The sequence below is a fragment of the Takifugu flavidus genome, chromosome 18 (genome assembly GCF_003711565.1).
Source record: "Takifugu flavidus isolate HTHZ2018 chromosome 18, ASM371156v2, whole genome shotgun sequence".
Taxonomy (NCBI): Eukaryota; Metazoa; Chordata; class Actinopteri; order Tetraodontiformes; family Tetraodontidae; genus Takifugu; species Takifugu flavidus.
Genome location: NC_079537.1, coordinates 7,036,947 through 7,058,954, shown reverse-complemented (window position 1 = coordinate 7,058,954; position 22,008 = coordinate 7,036,947). Strand labels below are relative to the sequence as shown.

Here is a 22,008-nt window from a genome sequence, read left to right as displayed (position 1 = left end):
AGATGTAAATCTAAATATTCAAACGGTATAAATGACTTATATTCATGTGTTGTAATAGTGTGATGCAAGTTCTCGTTATACATTATAGGAACAAAAAAGGGCAATACTGTATATGATTTTATAGATTTAATATATGGTTGAATTAAAAATTTGAATATGTTACTATATACTGTATTTACCTAACAATCTATACTTCATCAAACTATGCATCATTTTTTCCAAAAAAATATAAATACAGAAAAAACTTATAACACTGATATTTATCCAGTTCAAAGTCAAATAAATACAGAGATTTTGGCCTAGTTTGTCAAATTTACAATGACCAACTTATTTGACTGATAAAACATTCATATACAACACAAATTCCTACACTGGTTACCTTCACAGTCTTATTTTTAATTAGTTAATAAAAGTTACAATTATCTGAATTTCTCTCTTTACATTCATTTTATTATACTTAATAAACACAAACACATCTTTGTAGAAACGGGAAAAACTAAAACAGGAGTATCCCGTAAGCAGAAACGGGGAAGGTGGGGGGGGGGGCTGCACGGAGAAGCTTATACTGTAAAAAAAAAAAAAAGTCTGCTGATCCTGAAACAAGAAGTACCTTGAATTCCTTCATTTTACAGACACACATTAAATAGTCTTTTCCCTAGAATGAGGCAGACATACTGTATATGGTCAAAACACATGATGCCTAATGGATATGAGGTTTCCAATGTCATTGAATGAAAACCTTGCTCTGATACAGTTTCAAGTATTTATTGTCCTGTTGAGGTCATTATCTCTCAGAGACACATCTCGCCTGATATGATTCAGTTGCCATGGCTCATGAACACTATCCAGTGAGTGGGAATTATATCACTTAAACTCTCCATGAGTTAACCTGAAGAAATCAAGAATGTCCTAATATGTCCACTGCAGTGGGCATGAAGTGTTTCTCATACCCTGATGTGCATGGCTCTTCCTCTGATGAGCTCCAGCTCCTCTCCTCATCAGAATCAACCATTTTCTTGTACTCTGTCCTCTGATGCTTCTCTGTTACAGCATTCTCTCTGCGATCCTCCTCACACTCCATTGATGAGCTCCATTCTCCAGCTATTGGTGTATTCAGTTGCTCAGCGCTCTTGGTTTTCGCAAGGCTGGGCTGGATTAACACGACTTCCAACATGATGATTTTTGGAAGTGACTCCCTGGAAGGACTGCAGATCCATGTCATAGGGTCACGACTCTGCAGGTTGTTAAAACAAAATCCAAGGATGAAACTACATAATGGAGCATGTAGTGGAATTTACTGGAACAGCATGTTCATGGCATTGATCATGTTTATTTGCATGAGAAAGATGCTTACCTGGCACTTCGCCTCTCTAAAAATGAGGCTATTTTTAGGATCTGGAATTTTCTTACAGTAACACCCAGACAAAAGTTGCGATATTTTCTTCGTTCTGGTCAACACGCTGGCAGATACAAAAATGTCATATTCAGTATTACCGGCACTGATCATTATCTGTGCATTTTAGTGCTTCAGTACTGAAAGTAATAGTAATCTTTCTGCTTACAAGGTTGGCTTTTTGTAAATTTAATTCAATCATCAGTGATCTAATGATGTTTTAAGGATTAAATTTAGGAAAACAGATAATAGAAGCCAAGTATTAATGTATTACTTACCATATTACAACAAACAAACAAATAAAGCAAGAACAAACAATTCCCAAAACTCTCCGAAAGTCTGAAAGAGAATGAAAATGTAGCCAGTGATCAATATTCGTCACCTATTCAGTTGCAAAATAATAAAATTACACAGGAACAGAAATAAAAGGTACTACCAAAATTTTCATGGTGGTTTGTTTTGAACCTTAGGGTGGTCTTATTTCCAGGGCCAACAGCTGTCACTGCCCTGATCCACACCTCATAATCTTGTCCTGGGCGAAGATGTTGCAACTCCATCTCAGCCTTACTTTCATTCAGAGCCATTCCACTCACATTGTACACTACAAAAGAATATTCAATAGTCAGGCAAAAAAGTCAGAAAATGGCTGCCACAGATATAACAGAACTAGAGTGTCACTGGGTGATATCTGTAACTGCTGTGATATACAGTATGTAACTGTTTAGACTCTTTTTACTATATCAATTACCTTTTTCTTTTTGATTTACTCCAATTTGGTAGTAGAGGACCAATCCTTTCTGACTGGAGAGGGAAGAAGGCTCCCAACCCAGGATAACATCAGTAGTAGAAATGGACAAAACCTTAAATGATAGGACTTCCAGGGGAGCTGAAGGTGTTTGAGAAGTGACATCAGTTATTTTTCTTATAAAGCAATCAGATGTCAAATAATTATGATTAACATTCATTTTTAAAGTCACAAAAAACATACCTCCTTGTTGAGAGTATCCGATGGCTGATGAAAGGTGATGGACTACATTTCCATGTGATATAGCGAACAGTGAAATGCGGTAGGCTGTGTATTTTTTAAACTGTCCTATAGATGGAGACACTGGTCAGGATAATGCAGGTAACAACTGCCAATGCAAACAAAATTAAATGTCAATTATAGACGAAACACACCTCTAATAAATGCTGTTGTTTGGCTTTTGTTCAACTTGACCCAACTGAATCCCTGGCCCGGGAGAGATGCTGCTTGTTTGTATTGAACCACATATTTTTTCAGGCTGTCAGAGAGCACAGGGGGCACATCCCAGGACACCGTAAGGTTCTCGTCATTCATCTCGAAGTAAAAAACTTGCCGAGTTTCTCCTTTACCTGAACAAAGAGAAATATATGTTAAGACAGGAACACTGTTGGAAAATTTACAACAAAAATATATAATTATTAAGCTATAATCTTTCAATGATAAAAGTTAGTTTTAGATGCTGGGTAACTGATACCTGTTACGAGTTTGGGAAGATATGATGGTGCATTGGCACCATGAACATTGTAGGCTGATAAACTGACTGATGTGGCATTCTTTATTGAGGGCTTTATTGAGTCAAAATGGCACTGCATCTCATCACACTTCAGCTGATTGTTTGGAAAAGTTGTGGACAAGTTGAACAGCTCTTCTTTGTCACCGTGAGAAATTCTGAGTTCATATCCCAGAATGACACCACACATCTGAGAAATGGGAAGCTCCTGATTTAAGAGAAAGAGAACTGTTAATGTAGAAAGACATATAGATTTGTTTTCTTCTCCTTGTCTTCCTGTGGCTTGACTGAGTTTACATACCTTCCAGGTGAGAAAGCAGTCGGAGGCTTTCGTTGATATCCCACAGTCCATCCATATATCAAGCTTTCCTATGGGGGCTAAAAAATCAGATAAAACAGTTAAATGAAAGAAAACATGGCTGTTACCAGCAAAATCAGAACCCTTATACATAAGTGTTATTTTATTCAGCCTGATTGATGCCAGTACAGTAACTGATCTGGGATATGGAATGCTTTATTTTGGGAATCTCTAAGTCACTTTCCTCTAAAGTGAAACAAATTGGCAAGGTCACAAAGATCATACTGCAGTGTCTGCCCTAGATGTGTCCACTGCATCTGTATAATTTAACCTGCTTTTATTTTTAGTTTAAGGAATTGTTCACTCAATTGTCATAAAGTGAAACTGTACAGTTACTGTAAAGTTACAACAAAGGCGTATCACAGACAGTCACTTTGAGGTTGATTGCAACACCAGAAAACACACTGGAAGCAAACGATGACCTTACATCTTTTCATCCTTTGCAAGTAACTCAAATAAGGTGAGAGCCACAAAAACTTTACGTTTCAGACAAAACCAAGCTGGAGTTTCTAAACCTATATTTGATTAACAAACATTCACAATAAGGGACAGTTTAGATAACCCCTGTCTTTATTAGTCCACATTTGCTTCCTTTCATGGGAAAAGATTGATCATTAGATTTTATATATGTATATATTTTTTAGTCAAACACAAAAAAGTTCTATAAATAGATCAGGACTAGACTTGAGTCAATATATAGCTATTTATTTGCTTTGATATTGAAAAATCTATAAGCATGTATCAACACTTTCCAAGGTATTTTCAGTGCTGAGATCTCACCCATCTCTACGCCCGGTATCCTGCGGCTGGTGGTCCAGTTGCTGGCCAAGCTTGTTTTACAGGCACAACGAACTTGTAGTTCATAAGCTGTGCAGTTCTCAGGATTTTCAAACGTGTAAGTGCTATAAAATCCTTTTTTCTGTGTTAACAAAAAGAAAATCTAATGTTTTAAAAAGTTCCAGTACTTTCAGGACATTAGTTTACTCATCAGGACTGACTCATACTACATTAGAATTAAAGTTACCTCAATCCAGGTTTGGTCAGCATCAGTCCGATATCGGACATCGCAGAGACCCACAAATTTCTTCAGCTGATCACAGATGGAATCCCAGTGTATTTCAAATGCCTCATCATCACTAAGGTCACTGAATGTAGGTGGAGGTGGTTTGACTAGAAATAGAATGTCACTTATTTTTCCATTTAAAAAGACCATATTAAGTCTTTCTTTCATTTCAAATCTTTTGTCAAAATTGCCTGAAAGAAATGGCATTATATTACCACTATAACAGATTCTTACTTACTGATGTCTGTTGTATTAAAGATGAGCATGTTAGATTTGGCAGAACCGTATTGGTTCTTAGCTTGGACCCAAACAAAAAGCTCAGCAGGATCAGAAAAATGGTCACGGTGAATCAAACCACTAAAACTGGTTCTGGTGATTCCTTGCTCTTCACTGAAAGACAATGCAAGATGAGTTGAGAGAAAAAAGTGTTCAGACAGCTTCCCCACTTCCCTAAATTTAGTGGATAAGTACTTTCAAAACAGTATAGGCAAATTGCTTACTTGTTATGTGTTGACCGCCAATGAAGACTGTAGTTTGTGGGTATCTGGGAGTTCTGCATGTGTTCCCATGAACAGTACACGTCACCAAAACAATCGTTCACATCACATGGAATGTAACAGTGTGGAGTTGAGGGAGGAGCAGGGCGACCTGGGGGAACATCACAGGAGAAAGGCCAAACATAAAGAGGAAGAAAAAAGCCCCTGTAAAGGTTTAACCTACTGTATATTAAAAAAAACAATTTATTACATTGTTAAGAACAGCTAATTAAATCTAAACTAAATTGGGTAAAATTAACCATCAAAACCATTGAGTCATTTGTTATTTGTTTCTATAAAAGAACAAAATAAAATAAATAAATAAAATTGAGAGTTGCATCCTCTCAAACCCTCATTTTTTATTTTTATGAGAAGCGTATTCCCTCCCATTTCCTGAAGATTGTGCATAAAAAAAGCTGTTTTCAATATGATTCTGCACACACCACAGTGCTGAGAAGTCTTTTACTGGTTACATTAACAGGAAATGAAAGCACAGTGAATGATTGAGCTGAAAGTGCCCTCTTCCCTCCTACATACTAGATACCCTTTAAGACAGAGTACACAATGAACAATGGAAGAGACATACATTCAAAACAACACTGTTTAATTCTATTGAGAACATTATCTTGAATGTTCATCCTGTTTATCACAATAAATGATTCAATACAATAACATAGTAAGTATTATTTTATTTTTCAACAAACACTTTGTAGAGCTATATCATTAGATGTGTTGAATGTAACATGTGTATGCAGAACTAAAGCAGAGGGACCACGGAAGAGTATAAATATTTATACAGTACAGTATTTGACACATCAGTTTGGTTGTACTAGCAGACTTACGACCTAGAGTAAAGCACTTTGGCAGGTTCAGCAAGAGCATGGGCAGGAGCCACCTTGTCCTGAATGTGACCATGATATGTGAAGCCCCCGGGTCTCTTCGATCTATGGAGAATATAACTATCATAAATGGAAGCTCGCCATTGACAACAAAACTACATGTACCTGACATTAAAGCACGCGTAGTGTCACCTGAAGACGTCTAAAAACAGTTTACTGTACACGTGATACAAGCAACCGTAATACCAAAATTATTCGCTGGTAGCCAGGAAGAGTTAAGAGGACAGTTAAAAGTTTAATGTTACAAAATGTATCAAGCGTTATCTACCAATAACACAACGCAATTTACGCTCAGATAAATATTTTAATAACGCAGGGCAATTGATCCTTAATGAAAATGTGTTCATTATAAGGTTTTTAGTCGGACTGTACCTCATTGTGAGATGAACGACGGTCAGTGAAGCGGCGGCGGCTCAGAAGTGAGGAAGTTGCGCTGTAAAGTTGAAGCCGTCAACGCCCGTTTGGGAACTACGTCTGACGTCATCTTGCGTCATCACATCGCTTCAGACTTTCTCTTTGGTCTCTTTAAAAGTTATATCGCTGCTTCAATGCTTTACTACTGAAGAAAGTGTCTCCCCTCAATTCTGTCAAAATTGACTTAACTATTCTCACTCTAAATCTGGACCCTTTTGGTTTAAATGTGACCAATAAATAGTAACTGGATATTTAATGGGTACATGTGTGTCTGTTGTATGTCTCGCCTGCATTCCCCCGTTTGTTTTTTAATTGCCAAGGTGCCCCCGGCAGGTGTGTGGTATGCCTGTGATGATACCTGGTGCAGCTGATTTGTGGCCCCTGATAAGGGCCTTGTTGGACACCCTCTTTTTCCTCTGGCAAAGCTGCAGTGTCCCTGTCTGGTAGTTGCTCCAGTTCAGTGTGGTGTGTGTGGCCTCCTTCTGAGGGGCTGCCATCAGCTACAGTAAACTGATCCATGTAGGCTACAGTAAACTTTAGTTGTGTTTAGCCAGCTCATGATTCTGGCTACACCAAGAGTTAGTGTGATGGCTGGAATGGACTGACTGTTTCTTTTAACTATATGAAATCATTTTATCAATTGTTAAAGGTTAATGCATTGTGCATTGTGCCTGTATTTATTTATGCATTTATCTGTGCATGGGTGGTCTTCGGGACACCCTCAAGAAGGTAAAGGTTGAATCTTTAGGTAAAAGGTGGAATTGTGGCCATTATTTAGTTCTGTTCGGTCTGCCACGCGCAGTTCAATGCAAACTCTGCCGCATCAGAAAATGCTAATAATTTAAATGCCTTAAGTATTAATATAGTACTAGGATATGAGATCTGTGTTGCCAGTTTCTAATTACATGGTTTTTGCTAGGTCCTCGGGTAATACTTCTGACATCTCAGGAGATTACCATTGCCTGTACATGCATTTACAGCTGCAAACTTCTAAAGTCTACATACAGAAAGCAAGTTTGCAATTGATTTAGTAATTTAGTAGTGGGAAAAATGTGATGTCCATTTTGTGAATATAAATGCTCAGATTGAGAAACATTCCTTCAAAAGAGAGTCTTCATCCAAATGTTTAATTTGAACATCTTACAGGTGGAGTTCTATTGGTCAATCATCTTGGCCTGGAAGGAGAACTAGAACTGATTCAAATAGCAAGACTTTTTGTATATAATTTACATATTCATTTTCATATTTCAATGTAGAGGTTTCACATTTCTACCAATAATTTTAACAAATGGAGAGGGGGGGATCCCAGGCACCTGGCACAGCTTATCTCCTCAACCCCCACTATCTATACGGTACATACATGTGTGTATTGTGTCTAATTTTAACTCCTAACTCCTTTCTAAAGACCAAAACAATTTTTCAATTTATTGTTTGCTATGACACAAACTCAAAATATATATTTACTACATTGAATAATATGATTAATCTCTTAGTAAATGAACAGACAACATACACCAACCAGAGGAGACATCATTGACTAAAGTTTTGGTATTAATGCCTCCTTATGTGCCTCTATCTTTTGACATTAGCTCTACAACTAAAATAAGTTTTAAGAGATTGGATCATCTCATTGTTTTAAAAAAAAAATCTCATCTGGATATCATCATATTAGAGTCACTTATTTAACTTATTTCACACAAAAAATCATACAGTGACTTATTTATTTGATCTTATTATTTAAAAATTATAAATATATATCACACCAATTTAACAAAAAGGTTTTGTTTAAAAGCATTTTAACAAACTACACCACCAGATAAAACATTTATTAGGACAGAAAAGTAAAGCTCAAGATCAAAGAATCCAGGCTGTGCATTACAAATATCTTTCAACAGAAAACATTTAAATACTGTCACAACCCTTTCATTTCAAATAGAAAATACAAATAACATGTTACTGAAGGACACCCACTCAGAAAATTACCCCAGATCAGTTAAGGTGTGCAGGAGAAGTGAGTGTGCATGTTTCTGCATCTGTGTAGGTAAGCATGAAGGTTCCTCAACAAAGGGAGCTGATCTCACTCTTGCTACATCCCCACTTACAGCAGGCGTTGGACAAGCCCACCACAACGTCCCGGCCTTTCCGATCAGCTTTGCGCAGGGCTTCCAAGATTTCCTCTGTGATGAAGGAGCGCGCTGACCTGCTGAACACTTCCTCCTGGTTGTTTTTGGGTGGAAAACTCAGTTCTCTGCTCCTTTGCAGGATGCTCTGAATGCCGTTGTGACTGGGGCCTTCTGGGGATTCCTCCTGATGGGAGCTGAATGGATCTTCAAAGACCTCTGATGCAACAAAAGAGCAAATCTATCATTCAGAACCTTCTCGCTATTCTCATACAACCACTGTTGCTGTTTCATGGTGTCATTCATGTATGTTTGGGATGAATATATAAATAATTAATTTAATTTTGTAAGTTCCAGGAACATTCTTGGAATAATTAAATGTGGTTCCAATGAGGGCAGTATTCACAGGACAAAGATTCAGACAAAAACAACGTTATTTGTAAAGCTGTTCCACATATTCAGTTTTGCATTTGATGAACTGTTATTCATAAGATAAAACTCTACAAATCTATTTACTCTTAAGCAAGGGCAGTGATATGGAGGGTTTAAATTCAAACCCCTTACCTGCGCTCATGAGTGATCTTTTCCATCGCGAACCTCCGCAGGTAAAAATGACCGCCCTGATGAACTCACGGCCACATAGCTTCACCCCATAGATCGGGTCATCCATGGGCTGAACCCCAGCAGCCAGGAGACATACAGCCAACACCACAGCCTTCAACATAATACCCCAAGGAAGCAGAAGTGCGTTGAATAACAGATGATTTGCCCTGATGAGCACCAGGCTTTCTGTCTCCTCTGTCTTTGCAAGAGCCACGTCTCTCTGTGAGCTGGACTCTGTTTATATAGCGTTTGAAGACATGGGACAGAGGCTACGCAAAATCAGATTCCGAAGCGCGATATAGGTAGAGACCTTTACGGAGACAAAAAGCGGATCAAAGGTGGCATCATTATCCAATGAGCAATGAAAGAATTATTCTCCCTTTCATGTGATGTATCAGATGCAGCTTACTGGTTAAATATTGTACACGAGTCTAGGAGGAAAAAAACACGTTTTATTACAACATGAATCCTTGATGAGTTGAAGCCACAAAGACCACACAACTAAAAGTGTGTTAGCATGAAAAAACACAGCACCTTTTGAAAGCAGTTCCTTGAAATGCAGAATTACCTAATTGTAATCTGACACATATAATTAACCTTTCAGGCATAATTGTGCTCTTTGCCATGAATCACTAGGGATGAACTGAAGCCTTTGCAACCAGCTGTAATCAACCATATGATTTTTATTCACATATATTCCCGTTTCTCTATATCATGTGTCCTTTCTCTTGAAAGTCATTTAATCTGCCACCTCTTTGCCAAAAGGTGAACTGAGACAGGCCCGGTGACATTTTCAAAGTGTGATAACAAAAAAGAATTATGTGGCAGACAAAAATAAAATGCCTTTTCACCTGGATCACAGCCAAAGGTCATGCTTTTTGAGAATTACAATGGAGGTGGTGAATTTATAATTAACATATTAAAAACAAGCAAACAAAATGGCATTTTAGGTTGTGCGTCCACTCTGACATTAACACAGAGTCACAGAACTGAGCTTTGAAAGCCATTAGCATTTAAAAAAGAAGCTTTTTATCATTAAAAAAGTTTCCCCTCATTTATTCTGTTGCTTACTTTCTTGTTCTTACACTGCCTCAAAATGCTTCCCCTCCTCTTGTTTCATGGGGCATCACTAAAGGTAGCCTATATAATCTATTAAAGGGAAAAGAGATGAAAAAATTAACCATTGTTATTGTTACCATTGTGTGTATCGGACTTATACTTCATAACAGGCAATTGGTATTAAAGACCAACATGTGTATGTCTGTGTTTGTGTGCATGTGTGCATACTATGGCCTTATATTTTAGGTATGGATAACATGGGAACCAATTCTAAAATAGGGTAAAATGAGGATGTTGAGACAATTTTAAAAAAAATCATATTTTTATGTCAAGTTAAACACAGAAGTACAGTGTGTTATGTTACAGGATGTCGTTTTCTTTCGCTTTCAAGAAGATGATGTCTATGACAGAAAGGGATGTTGGGCGTGGATCGCTTTGTAGTCGAGATCTGATGTGCTTGGCACTTTAAGAAAATTTGGCAGAATTCAGAGCAGCGATCTCCAATCAGAGTAAGGGGAGGGGAGGGAAGCGAGCGGGTGGGTAGCAACAGTTGCCCTGGTGAGGACGAAGCGCCATAGCCACGGTAGCCCTGGCGACAAGAGCCCAGCAACGAGAATCAACAACAACAACTAATTCCACCATAAAAATTAACGAAGATATACACCGGTGAATTACACGCCTGGATTTAAAGGTGAACCATTTTAAATTCAGGAAATATGCAATGGCCAATTGGGTTTAATTGTGTGATTGCTGTTTTCCCTTGTTGTTTCAGTAGCCATAACAGGCAATTGCTTTCCCGTGTTAGCTGAGCTTAGCCTGTAAGCTAGCCTTTGAACTGATTGCCAAGTAGGTGTTTTGAATGGGAACGTTAGTGCTCGCCACTCATTGTACTGACAGTGAATTGTGCTTGCCATGACTACGCAGCCCTGGACGCATACTCAACCAGGCCGTTGTTATGGCGATGTCAAATGCATAAGGTACAAAATGGCGGTTGTTGTAGAGACCAGCTAGCTTGCTGCCTGTATTCCCTTTATAAGCAGCTAGCGTCACTGCTGTCACGACAGGCGCCTGCTGGTTCCTCCTTTAATTCACGTAAAAACGAATCATATATTTGTAACTGTCATTAGTCTCGTAATGGACATTTGCGTATGACTCGTGGCTATTTAGCACGTTTTTCCACGCACCGGGGAACACCGATTCCGGAAGATGTAGCGAGAAGTCGCCAATGGCAAATCAAATTATTGTAGCGGGATCATCTACAAATATTCCGAAAAGATCTGTTTTTTTTTTTGCCATTTAGTAGCAGTTGTAACGGAGCAGTTGTACAGCTTGAAAATAAGGTTTATTTAATTTTTGAAAGTTAAAGATCGCGAACCAGGTGGCAGACATTAACGTGTAATGGGAGTGGCGAAGCGGGGTGTTTGCAGGTGTTTTGTGGCTTTGAGTTCCACGAAACGTTTGTCTTGAGGATTCTCTTTTCCCTTCTGAAATCCTTATGCATTACTGAATGACTGTGAACGCCTCGATTAAAAACCAATAATGGTTCCTTCAACATTTGCATATTGCACACACAAAAAATAAAAGAAACCATGAAAAATGCAAAAGCTGTGTCTGGTATATTGTGCTTTACAAAATGACATATGTAAAAAGGTGGTAATGTTATGTTAATGTTTGTGACCGCAACACGCAGCATTTAGCTGGTGCTGGTGAAGGTTTTGTGCCTATGTTGTTACAGGCCAGTGCCCACAGCTCATATTACTATAGTTTGTGAATACAACATTGTTACAAATATAACAGTGAATTTTAGCACCAAAAGAAATCTATAACAATGTTTATTAACACATGACAATGTGCTGAAAGTGTGATCAGTCAATTTAAAATGGAAGTGCTGTAATGAAGTCAAATTTGCTTTATATCGCTCATGCATACACTCACCCAGATCAAGTCATAACATTGACATGTTATATTCTTTCAGGCGCTTGGAATGGCCACTTCAGGCTATGTGGGTGAGATCCAGCCAGCAGTTCAACCCCAGGGGACTGGCGTTACTATCACACCAGGGCAAACCGATGCCAGCTCCACACCCTCTAGCCCGCCCCAGTTCCTGGCAGAAATTCAAACCACTGTGGTTACCCCTACTGTTGTAACACCAACGGGCCAGGCTACTCCTCCAGACCAAGCCCCGTCTATCACTAATCCAAAACCTTCAGCTGCTAATCAGCCTCAGCCTGCAGCACAGACTCAACCAGCTCAGACGCAGTATGTGACTGCAGAGATCCAGAGCTCTCCCACCCAGTCTGGGAATCCTCAAACTGCTCCTCAGTACATTGTTGTCACAGTTACAGGTAAAAACTGAGTATCAGAAAACATACAGTAGGAAATTGTTGCTGAAGGTGAATTGCATTTATCAGAATAATTGTCAAAATCCTATTGGAAAAACACTCAGCACTACGCAATTAAAAGTCGGTGACGTTACGTAATGAACTGCCTCTTTTCTCCTCAGAAGGCTCTCTTCATTCCAGTGAAAGTGTACCAGACTCTAATCCCCCTCCAGCTGTGGTGCAGACAGGAGTCCCTACCCAGGTGGTTCAGCAGGTACAGACAGCTCAGCAGGTAATATATGAACACACAGTGGCAGGAACAGATAGCTTGAAAATCAATCAATCATTTATATAGTGCCACAATCATAACTGTCTTTAGGCGCTTTACAGAATCCCAGGTTCTGACCCCCAACAAGCAACAGTGGCAAGGAAAAAGTCCCCTTTAAGAGGAAGGAACTTGAGCAGGACCAGGCTCATGTAGGGGGACCCTCCTGCTGATGGCCGGCTGGGTAGAGAGAGAGGAGAGGGGGGAGGACAGGTAGAGCAGAGCATAGGCAAAGATCATGGAAATACATTCATTATAACAAGCTGCTCTTATAATAGTGGAGTGGTTCAGCACACTTCTGTAGATACCTGTAGATGGATACAGAGAGACGGGGAGGAGGGCAAAAGAAGCAGAAAAACTACCCAAGAAAATGTGTTCATGACATCATCACTGATCTACTAGGTTCTCACCTAGTGGATCAGTGATGATCTAGAGAGGAAGCCTTGAATGGATGACAGAGGCCAGTCAGATGATCATGTTTCTGGACCCAGCAGCCTCGGCCTATAGCAGCATAACTAAGATGTAGCCTAACGATTAGACAACCCCCAAAATCTGATAATTAGTCTGACTAGAATAATAACTGGAACTACAGAATTACTGTACTATAAGCTCTGTCAAAGAAGAAAGGAAAAATTATTGTATTAAATCATGTCAAATTCTAACAGAAATAAGTAATTTATACTTAGAAAGTAAGCTGGAAAGATTAAGTGGCTCCCTGTTGGTTATGTATTAAACACCCATTTATCTTTATCAGTGTGTAATTAGTTAGTTTTTTGTTAGCATTTAAATTTTAACTCTTAACAGTATCGTTCTCTCCATAGAGGTCTGTGGTGCAGGCCACTTCTCAGATAACCAAGACTGAGCCAGGCACCCAGCTCAGTGTTACCAGCTTACAACCTGTGCATATCACCCCTGAGGTAAGTCAAACTCTGGTATGGACATAATTAATCCTACTGGTAAAATATGGATAGAAATACATGGTTGCTGTGAAGCTGAAGGATGATTTTAGACATTCTTGGTCTGTTTGCACAGCATCAGTCAATTAATTACATGTTTGATTTAAGCTGCATTTGTTGATTTTCAGCTTCACAATGTACAAAATTGACCTCAGCAGACAAGTAATCAGAAATCTGTTGAAAGCCCTCCTACACTCTTCTGTCTTCCTTAGTTGGCACTTTGTCTACTTCCTGTGCAAATGTGGCAAGAGACAGACATGTACCTTGTGGCCACAAGTTTCTCTACTGCTAGAAAGACAATCAACAGTTAGGCTATAACATCCTCTTTGTATATTCCAAATTCGATTTGATTCGATTTTATCTTATTTTTCTCTGTGTGCTCTTGCTGTTGTTGCACTGTAAATTTCCCCGTGTGGGACAATAAAGGACCTGAATCGGAATCTGAAACTATACTGTCAGGTCGCTAAAAGATAAAATACACAGATAAGGGGTTCGCTTTTGATTCTGTCCCAAGAGTTAATTTTATTTGAATGTTTGCCTACTCCACAGGTCCAACAGCAGCTCTCCTCAGTTCCAGTTCAACATGTGTACACCAATCAAGTGCAATATGTGGAAGGAACAGACACCAACTACACCACCAGCACCATGTTAGCATAAGCCCAAATTTATTATTTTATACACATGGCTCACAGCATATTTTCCCTCTTCAAACTGCTTTAATGTTTCTCATCTAGACGTTCCAGTACCTTTCCTTACTCTGAGACACCTCTGTACACCCAGACCACAGCTACCCAGTATTATGAGGGTCAGCAGACCCCAGGCTCACAGGCCTCCACACCTGGCACACCTCTGACTGTCTCTGTGACCGCTGGAACAACAGGTGGTGTGTCCATGTTTGTGGCCCAGCCTACCAGCGCGACAGCAGGAGGGGCCACAGTGGTGACTACATGTGGCACCACCAATGGGGCAGGGGAAGGGGCAGGCACCAATGGTGGCACAGCGGGGAGCTATGTGATCCAAGGGGGTTACATGCTAAGCAGCAGCAGCAGTGGAGGGGCAGCTAGCAACACTCAGAACTACTCACACACCGCCCGCGCCTCTCCAGCCACCGTGAGTATTACAGAGGGCGAAGAGAGTAGCGTGCCGTCGGCAGACAAGAAGGTATGCAGAGGCGCCAAGCGCAGGAATCTCTTCTCATTTTTGTTTGCATCTACAGTCAACACCAATGTGGCACACGCTGATGATGTCATAGTTTTGTCCAGTGGAATGCACAATTGGAAATATTCCGATTTCTACAAAAACCCCTATTTTAAGTCAAGAGTAAATATGAAACTAATTCGCTGTTAATCTTCAAAATAAAACAAAACCATGACCACATCATTTCCATATCATTGCAGTGCATGTGACGATGGGGCGTTTTAATTTGCCTGAAATGCCTTGCACTATCATCTTAAAGTCATCATTTTAGGCTGTACATGATAATGATGATCAGCCTAACTCTGGCAAACATAGTCCATATTCCAGGCCATTTAACCATCGCATACCAAAGTTGTATGCCACGGCACGCAAAGTGTTTTCATTCCAAAAGGATCAACAAACTGTTTAAATGTGTCTGCATGTGCTGCATATTGTGCCAAAAGATCTGGAAGATGCATTTTTTAAAAAGGCCAAATGTGTTGGAAATGAGTTACATCTTCTTGTTTACAACTGATCTAGCTATTGTCTTTTTTTCCCATTGCCTGTGTGTCAGGTACAGTGGTTACTGGATAACTATGAGACAGCTGAAGGAGTGAGTCTTCCACGGTCGACACTCTACTGCCACTATTTGCTGCACTGCCAAGAACAGAAACTAGAGCCTGTTAACGCTGCCTCGTTTGGGAAACTCATTAGATCTGTGTTCATGGGCCTACGCACACGACGCTTGGGCACAAGGTAAGATAAGCCATCAAACCCACAAACCGAGAAGGTATCTGTTTCCCAGTACAGTGATGCACAGTAGCAACACACACTCACTCGCAATTAATGGAAATCTATACAAAACATCCCACGCAAGATCTATAATCTGTAAATCTCAGTGGAGTTGTGCAAAATATTTCCAAATGTAGCAAGATGTGGGTAGATAAGAAGATGGACAGAGTGCGTGTGTGGGTGAGTGAGTCTGACAAATCAGGGCATGTCGAGCAGGAGAATATGCATGTTTGAATATCAGTCTACTATGTCTTTGAGAATCTATTTTATTTATTTTTTGAGAAGATGCCATCTGTTCATTTCCTGGCTTGTTTCCTGGAACAAATTTGACGTCTCCCAGGGTCACTCAGAGACACTTTAACTCCACCCCAGATAGATCGTGGTGATTCTCACGGACAGTATTGTTTTTCTTTTAGTTACTGTTCTGCTACTACTACTACTGCTAATAATAATAATCATCACCATTATCATCATTGACATAATGATTATATTAATTTTACATTAATTAGTTAAATGTAATGTTGCCAAACATATTCTTTCTAATCCTGCAGGGGAAATTCTAAATACCACTACTATGGCCTAAGGATTAAGGCAGGCTCTTCGCTTCTTCGTCTGATGGAGGACCAGCAACATTTGGCCATGAGGCAGCAGCCCTTCTCCCAGAAACAGAGGTATGCATGTGAACAACCACACATCTCTGTCTTACCATCACCTGGCACCTCTCAAGTTAGCTTCTTGCACACTTGGTGGTTTACATTTGTGACTACATGCACTCTGACGGCCCTCTGAAATGACATACATGCGCACCAGCCTCCTTTTAGCTCTGATCATTTGTATAAACCACAAGAGAAAATCTTGTAATACCACTCTGAAGCTGGAGAGTTTACTTTTTCCCACATTCACCCAATTACCGAGCTATGTATCCGAACACTACCTCATTGTGGTGAGTTTGCTGCCCATTTGGTCTCACGATCTTGCTACTGGCTGGTGTCATTTCTTCCAATCTGCTGGTGCATGTCAGTTAAGGAAATGCTCACCACATATGTACAAAGAAAAGGCAGATGAGCTTTATTTTCACTCATTTCTCAGATGTGCAGTGTTTACAGTTTAGAATCCCAAAAGTGAGTCAAATCCGATGTAATTTCTGTGACCTGAAGTCTGTGTAATTTCTGTGAAGATAAATTAGACATAAAAGTGGTCAATGCAATAAATAAAATATGGGTCAGTTTGTCCTAACAGTGTGACTGTAGTCACAGAGTCGAGGCTGATTTGGGATTTTTCTCCACTCAAAAGCCGCTGTAATCAATTCTTCATCTTTCCATTGCAGTAACTTCACTTCCACATCAGTGTGTTGCTGTTCAGGGATGGGAAAATGTGTCAGGGTCCTGGACTGGGCGTGGATCAGAAGTTAATGACACTGCATTCTTTTCAGGTTGAAGCCAGTACACAAAGTTGAAGGGATGACCAATGGCACATCAGCAGGGGCGGGCCAGCAGCAACAACAGCAGCAAGGGTCGGGACAGGTAGACATCAGCACACAGGTTCAGCAGTACCAGCAATTCCTGGGTGAGTTCAGCAATGAAGAGGCTTCTTTTTTATTGTTGCTAATATCTTGTATGCACACATTACTTTCTGTAAAATTGTAAAGTCATATGAGTATCTTGTGTGCTCACATCCCAGATGCATCCAGAGCACTCCCAGAGTTCCCAGACATTGACCTCCAGGGAAAACCTCTGCCTGATGGTGTTGAGCTGGAGCACATAAAGAGTTTTCAAGTGCTGTACAGAGAACATTGTGAGGTAAACTACTATGAATTGTTTTTCTTTGTGGTCACTGAAGAGTTTTGTGAAGAGCCCAATATGGAGGCTTGAAAGTATTTACCTAAATGTTATTAGCCTGCACGTGCCTTGTCATTCATCAGCGCTTTGTTTCCTCTGTGCCCAATTAGGCTATACTGGACGTGATGGTCAATCTGCAGTTTACTTTGGTGGAAACTCTTTGGAAGACCTTCTGGAGGTTCAGCCAGAGTCAGGCTGGAGATGCAACATTAGCTGTGTTAGTGCTAATATTTCAGATTTCAGCTGTTTTAAAATCAAAGAAACGTCTGAGTTTGCAGACACATGACGATCTGATGTGAAATGCCCATTCTGAAATCTCTCCGTGTGTGTGTGTGTATGTGGATTAGTCACGATGAGTCAGAGAAACGTCTCCCAAAGTCCTGCCTGGTTTTGCTGTGCAAGTACGAGCCAGTGCTGCGTTGGAGCCGCGACTGCGATAACAGTCTGTACCAGGGTCTGGTAGAGATCCTCATCCCTGATGTCCTCCGACCCATTCCCAGTAAGGATGTGTAGGACATACAGGATAATATGAGACAACACAATATATTATCAACTGTTTGTGTCTGGTTGTCAGCTGTAGAAATGTTTCTTTATTACGGTAGTTCCAGAACCCTTAGGAAGGGATGGATATTTACTTTTACCCTGCTATTTGCTTTACTCTTCTTGGCCCAAGTTTTTGCAGTCCAAGTAAAGAGGAATCATATGGGGAATTTATATTTAATTGCAGAGTCTCAGGTTCTACTTCAGATCATCTTTGATTCTGAATGTTATCAAGGAGTGAATGATACACTTGTCTGCAATGGTAATGTCTCGTGACTCTTACTGCTCATAGGTGCCTTAACTCAAGCCATCCGTAACTTTGCCAAAAGCCTGGAGAGCTGGCTGACCAATGCCATGATGAACATCCCAGAGGAAATGGTCCGCATTAAGGTGCACACCCTTGTGTTGCTGTAGCATTCCGTAGACTTGATTATTCTTTACAATAACTTATCTTTTTTTTTTTTTACAAAACTGCCACATTAAATACAAGTGGACCAAAATATAATTTCTAAGCATTTAAGCATGCACTGACCTTTAATCTCAGGCTGATTTCATCTCCCTTTCTATTTGCTGTCTCTCAGGTGACATCAGCCAATGCTTTTGCCCAGACCCTGCGTCGCTACACAAGTCTGAACCACCTCGCCCAAGCAGCCCGCGCTGTCCTCCAGAACACAGCTCAGATCAACCAAATGCTCTCTGACCTTAACCGTGTGGACTTTGCTAATGTCCAGGTTCGTCACTTTAGAATGTGTCACTTCAAATGAATTTAAATTTAAAGGTCCAAATCCTTCTACCAGTGTTCCCCTTTGTTTCTGAAGATTATGGTTTTGTGAGTTTGGTGCCCAGTTGTTAATCGGTCATTTCTTTAATTTTCTATTCATGTTATGTGCAGCAAGTCACTTTTCAACTAAGGATTTTTTTGGCATCCTCCATTGGTAGTTACTGTCATCACATGACTTGTTCCTTCCTGTATATCTACAGGAACAGGCCTCGTGGGTGTGTCGATGTGAAGACCGTGTTGTCCAGAGGCTGGAGCAGGATTTCAAATTGACCCTGCAGCAGCAGAACTCTCTGGAGCAGTGGGCTGCGTGGCTGGATGGTGTGGTCTCTCAGGTCCTAAAGCCCTATCAACACAGCCCTGCCTTCCCAAAAGCCGCAAAGCTTTTCCTGCTCAAGTGGTCCTTTTACAGGTTGGATGACAAAAACAATTCATGTTTACCATTTAGTGTGTGTGTAATGGGAATGCAGATTTATGCTTTATTGTAGGACACAAAAGGAAATCACAAAAACAATTTGAGGATGTAGGAGAAGTGCATGAATAAAATGAATGTTCCTTACCTAATTTATCATAAACTCCTTCTAAATATTGGTCATGTGTTTTTGTATTGTTCAGACTAAGGATGTCTGCTGAGGTCATTTCTGTTTTCTCTACTCCACAGTTCCATGGTGATCAGAGACCTGACCCTGAGGAGCGCAGCCAGTTTTGGTTCTTTTCATCTTATCCGCCTGTTGTATGACGAGTACATGTACTATTTGATAGAGCACAGAGTGGCACAGGCGAAAGGAGAGACCCCCATTGCTGTCATGGGAGAGGTACCAATGCACTCATAAACACATAAACACCAATGTGACATATGAACTGTAATAACAGATGACTTCTTTTGGCTTCAGTTTGCAAGTTTAGGTCGAGGTCTGAGGCAGCTGGATCCTGACAAAGGTACTTACTCTGTTTTTACGGCATTTAAGTCTGAGTGAAGCCAGATCTCAAGCATTGTAGTTCACCAAGTTTTCACCTTTGTCTCATTCCAGAGGAGGAAGAGGAAGAGGAGGAGGAGAGCGACGAGGAAGGACAGGAGCTGTCCCTTCCATCAGACGGTGCGGTGCTTGGAGAGGAGTCTCTGGAGCCACCTGCTAAGCTGGCCAGAACAGACCAGGGGGTCCTCTTCACAAGCGGATCAGCTAACAACTAATCATAGTAACAGTTAAAAATGATAATACATAAATGTACAAAGAGCATTCATGACACACTGAGACATGTATATAGATCTGTTAACTGTGCAAACACACTCTGCATACTACTGTACTGTACACATACGTGGACCACTTTTGCTACACAACCACTCAGTGAGTCAGTCCATAATCATAGGCAACAGGATGTGGCTTCATAAGGTAAATGCACTCAGTGCAAAGAGAAACGGCATTTAACCCTCCATAGTGTTCATCTCTTAAAAGACTAGATAGGCTCCTGTTTGTACCACTGAAGCACAACTTGTAGCCTCGCCACGTCTGCCATGCAACGTCTCACTTTAGATCCTCCTGAACTCTCACTGCCATTATTCAAGTGGGCTTGAAAAATACTGTGATGTGTGAGTGTGTGCGCTTAAAGGTACCAGTAGAGAAGCTGTCCCTCACAAGGACGCACATAGAGTGTGAACGACAGCCAACAGTTTGGATCTTTGGGTGGGTCTGTCACATTTAGACATACAGCATATATGCATTTTCCTGTATGAACACTGAAGTCACACCACCCTGCTTTTACTCCTAAAGTCTGAATGAACATGCCTCTCCACATGTATATATGTGCTTGTCTGGTTTTGTGGTTTTGTGTTACACCAAGTGTGGACTTATTCTTATGTAGATACTTTGCAAGGCATTCGGGTGTTGATTTTGTGTAGAATTCCTGTGTGATTTTTCTTTGCCTGTATAGAAAAAAAAGACAAACCTTGTGTACTTGGAGTGCCTGCCTGTGCAGCTGCTAGACACACTTTGTAAAGTTAAAGCTTAGGCTGTGAAATTGGGGCTCCCATTAGTTGCTGCAAAAAACCCCTCTGGTTGGACATTTGGTTCGACAGAAAGAGGGACTGTAACATAATTTCTCTGTTAAAAGTGCTTCATTCCTGTCCATCTAATATGTTCCTCTGTGGCCTCGTTTTTCCTTTTACTGGGATTTTTCCATGTTTGTTTGCCTTATTTTTCCACTTTAATTTTTCCTTTGTGCCATCCTTTTTGGTCTAATCCTGAACTTCATCTCAGTCATGTTTTAAGGAGGACTGTGCCTGATTATGAACTTATAGTACTGTATATTTATACACTATTTTGAATTTTGTTGTCACCAAGTGAATCTCTTGTGCAGTGCATGGTGCTGTGTCGTCACACATTCTATACAACCTTTGTGTGCATTGATGATTTGTGATTGTAATTTGAGTTATCAGTCCTTTATCATATTTTCTGGCTTTCGCCACGATGAGGTGAAGGTCCTGCCACTTTGCACATATTTGACTATTGTCATTAAAACTCTGACAGATCTGGTTCTCGTACACCTTTGATGCTTTTTTGTGGCTGTATGCGTCAGCGTATCGTGTACTTGGGTGGGTTTTAGAAAATCTGATGAGATGTCAGAGAACTTTCTGCACAGTCCTCCACCATCACTTATTCCCTTTCCGCTGTGCCCTCATCTCGCTGCATTTCCACCTCCTGCCAATGGCTTTGTTTTGCTTAAAACATCCATGTTCTTCAACATTCTGTCACTGTTGCAGACATTTTTAGGATTTTTAAAAATGCATTGTTGGAAAACTGCAATGCACCTTTTCAAACAGGCGTTGATGGCATCAAACCAGCACATTGTTATATCAAGTCTAACGTTACCACTTATGGGTACATATCACTCACAACTGTCAGTGATCCACACGTAAACAGCATATAGGAAGGCCATTGTTTACCCAGTGACAAGTGTTTAGTCATTTTTATATTACATTGTTTCTTATGTACAAAAGAAAATGAGATGAAAATGTTCAGTGGCAGTGTTTTATGAACTTGGTCTGCTGTAAGTATGACTGTGCCTTTGGAGGTGGTAGAATGCAATTCAGATGTTTTTAATTTTAAAGATATAAATTAAAGAGTTTTTAAAAATGCACTTGTCTTTGCCCTTTCTCAACTCCATCCTCTTGGGTTTGTTTTCTCGACAGGAAGTTGACTCACGTCAGCACACCGTTCTCGCTCATCGTTGTGGTTAACACGTGTTGCAGACTGGCAAAGCAGACTTTCTGAACCTCATTTAAATTTCTTTTAACAAACACGTAA

The 22,008-nt window shown here is 40.3% G+C and overlaps 3 protein-coding genes across 10 annotated transcripts; 1 reads left to right on the top strand and 2 right to left on the bottom strand.

The window, feature by feature from the left end:
- Positions 1-113: 113 nt before the first annotated feature.
- il12rb2l (interleukin 12 receptor, beta 2a, like) lies at positions 114-6,301 on the bottom strand. 2 transcript variants are annotated; one of them, XM_057014344.1, is made up of 15 exons: positions 6,157-6,301; positions 5,728-5,829; positions 4,850-4,997; positions 4,588-4,739; positions 4,311-4,456; positions 4,067-4,205; positions 3,230-3,306; positions 2,893-3,136; positions 2,573-2,767; positions 2,382-2,486; positions 2,142-2,279; positions 1,830-1,994; positions 1,672-1,732; positions 1,355-1,460; positions 114-1,234 (listed from the first exon to the last, which is right to left on the bottom strand). In XM_057014344.1, the coding sequence occupies exons 2-15, from the start codon at positions 5,798-5,800 to the stop codon at positions 899-901; spliced, it is 2,085 nt and encodes a 694-aa protein (XP_056870324.1). In that variant the 5' UTR covers positions 5,801-5,829; positions 6,157-6,301; the 3' UTR covers positions 114-898. The 2 variants fall into 2 exon arrangements, with proteins under 2 accessions (XP_056870324.1, XP_056870325.1); XM_057014345.1 differs by having other exon boundaries at positions 5,731-5,829; positions 6,157-6,300.
- A 1,704-nt stretch (positions 6,302-8,005) lies between these two features.
- On the bottom strand, positions 8,006-12,056 carry rln3a (relaxin 3a). Of its 3 annotated transcripts, XM_057014348.1 has the most exons (4): positions 11,916-12,056; positions 9,993-10,070; positions 8,883-9,033; positions 8,006-8,537 (listed from the first exon to the last, which is right to left on the bottom strand). In XM_057014348.1, the coding sequence occupies exons 3-4, from the start codon at positions 8,986-8,988 to the stop codon at positions 8,257-8,259; spliced, it is 387 nt and encodes a 128-aa protein (XP_056870328.1). In that variant the 5' UTR covers positions 8,989-9,033; positions 9,993-10,070; positions 11,916-12,056; the 3' UTR covers positions 8,006-8,256. The 3 variants fall into 3 exon arrangements, with proteins under 3 accessions (XP_056870328.1, XP_056870327.1, XP_056870326.1); XM_057014347.1 differs by lacking the exon at positions 9,993-10,070 and having other exon boundaries at positions 11,916-12,053; XM_057014346.1 differs by lacking the exons at positions 9,993-10,070; positions 11,916-12,056 and having other exon boundaries at positions 8,883-9,986.
- Positions 10,429-21,841, top strand: rfx1a (regulatory factor X, 1a (influences HLA class II expression)). Of its 5 annotated transcripts, XM_057014338.1 has the most exons (18): positions 10,429-10,671; positions 11,956-12,325; positions 12,484-12,593; positions 13,448-13,543; positions 14,132-14,229; positions 14,317-14,743; positions 15,333-15,514; positions 16,102-16,221; positions 16,983-17,116; positions 17,231-17,349; positions 17,499-17,605; positions 17,736-17,887; positions 18,221-18,318; positions 18,510-18,659; positions 18,910-19,118; positions 19,368-19,521; positions 19,600-19,645; positions 19,738-21,841. In XM_057014338.1, the coding sequence occupies exons 2-18, from the start codon at positions 11,965-11,967 to the stop codon at positions 19,896-19,898; spliced, it is 2,724 nt and encodes a 907-aa protein (XP_056870318.1). In that variant the 5' UTR covers positions 10,429-10,671; positions 11,956-11,964; the 3' UTR covers positions 19,899-21,841. The 5 variants fall into 5 exon arrangements, with proteins under 5 accessions (XP_056870318.1, XP_056870319.1, XP_056870322.1 ...); XM_057014339.1 differs by lacking the exon at positions 10,429-10,671 and having other exon boundaries at positions 11,934-12,325; positions 12,487-12,593; XM_057014342.1 differs by lacking the exon at positions 10,429-10,671 and having other exon boundaries at positions 11,934-12,325; positions 14,317-14,692; positions 15,339-15,514.
- Positions 21,842-22,008: the final 167 nt, after the last annotated feature.